The sequence below is a fragment of the Saccostrea cucullata genome, unplaced genomic scaffold, assembly GCF_032062105.1.
Source record: "Saccostrea cucullata isolate Sc308-1 unplaced genomic scaffold, CSIRO_AGI_Scuc_v1 ctg14891, whole genome shotgun sequence".
Taxonomy (NCBI): Eukaryota; Metazoa; Mollusca; class Bivalvia; order Ostreida; family Ostreidae; genus Saccostrea; species Saccostrea cuccullata.
Window position 1 is genome coordinate 6,701 of NW_026919404.1, and position 4,165 is coordinate 10,865.

The 4,165-nt window shown below is 34.6% G+C and overlaps 1 protein-coding gene across 1 annotated transcript; it reads left to right on the forward strand.

Annotated features, from left to right (window-relative positions):
• The first annotated feature begins 1,149 nt into the window (after positions 1-1,149).
• Positions 1,150-3,174, forward strand: LOC134230772 (uncharacterized). The gene has a single exon (XM_062712625.1). It carries the CDS (start codon positions 1,171-1,173, stop codon positions 2,524-2,526), a length of 1,356 nt encoding a protein of 451 aa, XP_062568609.1. The 5' UTR covers positions 1,150-1,170; the 3' UTR covers positions 2,527-3,174.
• The last annotated feature ends 991 nt before the right edge of the window (positions 3,175-4,165 follow it).

Sequence of the window (4,165 nt, forward strand, 5' to 3'; positions counted from 1 at the left end):
ACTTGCCGATTTGTAGAAAGAGGTAAAACCAGTATATTGGTAATGTCACTGACAGGCATCAGCCGGAAATTTAGAATTTAAAAAAAAAAAAAAACTTGTATATTCTTCTGATTCCAAACATAGAAGACGTCATAAAAGTGAGGATTGTGGGAAATATTTAGCAAGCGAGATCAATTTATCTCTCGATCAATATGGCAGCCTCCAGCGTCAGTTTTCTTATAACTTTCGTGTCTTCTTACTCTGTAAATAAGTAAAACAAATGGCAGCATCAGGTAAAATTCATAAATGACCATGCATTCAATGAATGAATCTAGACCTGACGTTTTATTTGAAATTGAAAATGGTTGGTTTTGCCCATTTCATAGGTATCGAAACCGGGAAGGGGGGGGGGGGGCGGGGGCGGGGGCTTAGCCCCCTTTTTTGCAAATATATACACAATATAGGCATTGAAAATAGCGATGTAAGGTTTACCTTATTTTGTTGGTTTAGCCCCACTTTCAATTTGTGGGGGCACTTTCAATTTGCTTCCGACGCCTATGCATTTTGACTTATTTTTTTAACCTGGGTTTAACATGTTTAATCATTTTGTTGATTTCTAGCAAGGGTAAAAATTTACTTTCAAAACATTTTGATGAGTAATTTAACAACAGACAGACAAACAGACAGACCGACTGACAGGACAAAAACAATATACGCCCCGATCTATCGATCCGGGCGCATAAAAATATTATTGCCGGATACTATAATCTAACACAAAGTTTGCAAGAAGAATTTTATGCATATACAGTGTAATCGTATACATGTGTATGACTAAGAAAAAAATAATAAAGGACTTTAAATAATCTTTAGACACCGAAAAATAGACAAAAAAATATGTCTTGCAAATTGGCCCCCTGCTTTGTGATCTTATTTTTAAAATACATGCAATACTTTACTAGTTGAATTTACAACCATACCATTGAAAAAATTTAACCTTGATATCGTACATGTATATCAAGATTTCAGTATTTGGATACCTATGTACATGACGTATGGATATTGACTTTGAATTATCGATCGGATTCATCTAATGTACGTTTCAAATTTTCTAAAAATGTATTGTTCATTAAATTTTACTTTCACATTCTTTTCCAGGTACAGCTTGTTTATGGGATAATTCTTTATACGATCATGGCGGCAGAAGAACTGTTTGCGAATACATGGCGTTTTCCAGACGATTTATTTCCTACCCATGAAGTTTCTTTAAGATATCAAATTCAGGAGAAGATTTCCATTCCAATAGACTTCACTCGGTATCTTTGGGAAAAAGCTTGCTTCGTCGCAGATGATGTTTTAAGAATAATTCTTACAGAACTTCAAAAACAGGCCGAAAAGAATTTCGAAGGTTTGACAATAGATCGAAATTTCATACGACAAGGAAGTGCAAGGCAGGGATTGAAAATCGAATCTCCTGACGAGTTTGATGTCATCGTTCCTTTTAAAATTGAAGGGCTTCGTCTACAAGAAGTTCGTTTGTGGGACACGGCTGGTCAATATCTACCAGGACAAATACGTCTCCGGGTCATGAATGATGAGCAAATCGATATGCTCCCAAAACTGCAGAGGGAAGGAGTTTTTGAAATGGTTAATGGCACACGTTTCCTCAACACTAAGGCTCTTCAAGAGCAGGTGTTTAAATCTCTAATGGATAAAGCATTAGATGAACTATCCCCGTCAAATACAAAACGTGTAGGAGGTAGACCATCCAACGTATATTATGTTACAAGAGGATCCAGACCACCTACAATGGATTTGACAGTCCAAGTTGAGTTCCAGGACACGGTTTTTGTCGACTTTGTTCCAGCGCTTGTGTTGGACAGTGAAACAATTTCAATTCCCGGAGCAATTATTTCATCCTCTCATGACAAAGCAATTAACTTTCCAAGATTCGGGCTCATGAAATGGATAAATAAAGAGAACGCCGATATCTGTGAAAAAGACAAAGAATTAAGATGGCGAAATTGCTCATCTGCCTATGAAAAATTCATGTTTGATCTCTGTTTTATGAACAGAGAGCGGCGTTATATCATGGCGTCATGCCGCATAATGAAAGCCTTGGTAAAAAGGCTAAAGGAGCGACAAAACCAAGCCGCCGTTCTACTGACATCATATCATTTAAAAACGATTGCCATGTATTGTATCCTTCTGCTGACAATTCCTACCGTCATTGTGCCTTCTGGCTTCCATATTGCAGGTGTCCGTGAGGCGTTGGGCTACTTTTTGACATTTATAAACTTATCATTTGAAAAGAAGTGCTTACCAGATTTTTTCCTTGGAAATGAAAATCTTGGTAAAATTTTTCCGGATTCACACTTCACAAAAATTCGCGTCAAGTATAATTTATTTGAAAAGGAAAACACAAGACTTGTTGAGGCGGCAAAATACGGTTTTCCGGAAATGCAAAAGGTGCTTTATGGATGTTATGAAGACAATAATTTAAATGCCAGAGTCATCAGTTATTTCAGAGACAGGATTCTGACAATATAAACTTAAACAGAAAAAAAATCTGTCCAAAAGTTTTGAAAATAAACATTGAACCCTTTATTGCGCGAACAAGTTAACATAATTATGATACCAGTATTCAACATCCGTTTGATGTGGATTGGAAAACAATATGATTTTAATTTATAATGTAGCATTACATTTATTGAGTGGATTCGAAACGTGTGTTATGTCGGACCCAAGAACCAAACAGTTTGGTTCGAGGGTCGACAAAACTCAACTTGCCTGAGAACACAGTCAATAAATGTTTTGTTGTACATGTACCTTATATTTTATTTATTGTTTTTGGTATGTATTAATCTTGTATTGCAATTATCTTCCGTGATGTTACCTGTGATTAAAGTCGGTTAATTCTTTCACTGTCGAACATCAACGAATGCAAATGGGAATTAGCTGATCCCGCCTATTGTATTTGTGTGACGTTAGCGATCAAACATCTCATCGACAGGTCCAACATCTCACTCAGCAGTCAAACATCGATTTTTTAATGACCGCTGGGTAAAACATTAGAAATGTTAAGCTTTTTGTCGTATAGATATGTATAGGAACAAATTTTTAAAGGTATAACACTACTATAACTGTTATCTTTATTTTATTTTGAAATAAATGTTGTATGATTTTCATTTTTTTCTTCTTCGATTTTTTGTCTTTTATGATTTATTGTATACCGGTAATAATCATCACTTAATTTAATTTAATGTTTAAAATAAAATCAGTTGCATTTTGCTGCCTCTTCAAAAGGCTTAAATATTTCATGTTTCACATGTGTATTTCTTATGACAAAATCAGTACCACAATTTTGACCCTTCGATTTTGACCTAAGAATTTGACACACTTTTTAAAAACTTTAACCTTGGACATAACTTTTGAACAGTAATCACCAGGGCTTTCATATTTCACGATTGTATTTCTTGTGAAAAATACTAATAATTTTGACCTTGACCTTAGAGGTTGACTTAAGGTCATACGCAACGTAGTTTGAACTTTATTGGGTTCTTCTCTGGAGACGAAGAGTTCCACTAAATGAAGGACCTGTGTGCAATATTTTTAATGTCTATATATGGATTTGTACACCTCTTCTAAAACAATTTTTGATGAAAAAAATCTGGAATTTATGTTTTGTAATTTTTGTACATTTTTCTTTGAATAATATAATTTTTTTCAAAATTTGATATCTTTTCAAAACCCCTGGTAACGCATGCTGATTTTTTGTCTAAGAACATGTAATGGTATTATAAGTTTAAATTTAGAATATCTTAAAAGTACCTTGTGTATGTTCTTAAGTAATCACTGTCTATTCAGTAGAGTATGACAGGGCATCAACAATAGTTGAAATCGTGGGATAAATTGCATAAAAGGCGAAGACCCCTGTATCTAACATGTACATACAGATGTACGCTGTTATCGGAATGATACAGTGTAGTCTGTCATCGTCTCAAGCCACAGTACGGTAAAGCTATTTTTCAGAATGGAAGAGGATCGTATGAAAAATTTTTGCCTCAGGTTTGCGATGATTTTATAAATAAGCTGTACATTTATAAATACATGTAGATATAGCTTGTATATGCAGGAAAAGGTACTGTTTTATTTTCATTAACAAAGAGTTGTTAATGTACATATTTTG

Excerpts from the sequence above, each read along its gene's own strand:
- LOC134230772 (XM_062712625.1), top strand. The coding sequence starts at position 1,171 with ATGGCGGCAGAAGAACTGTTTGCGAATACATGGCGTTTTCCAGACGAT.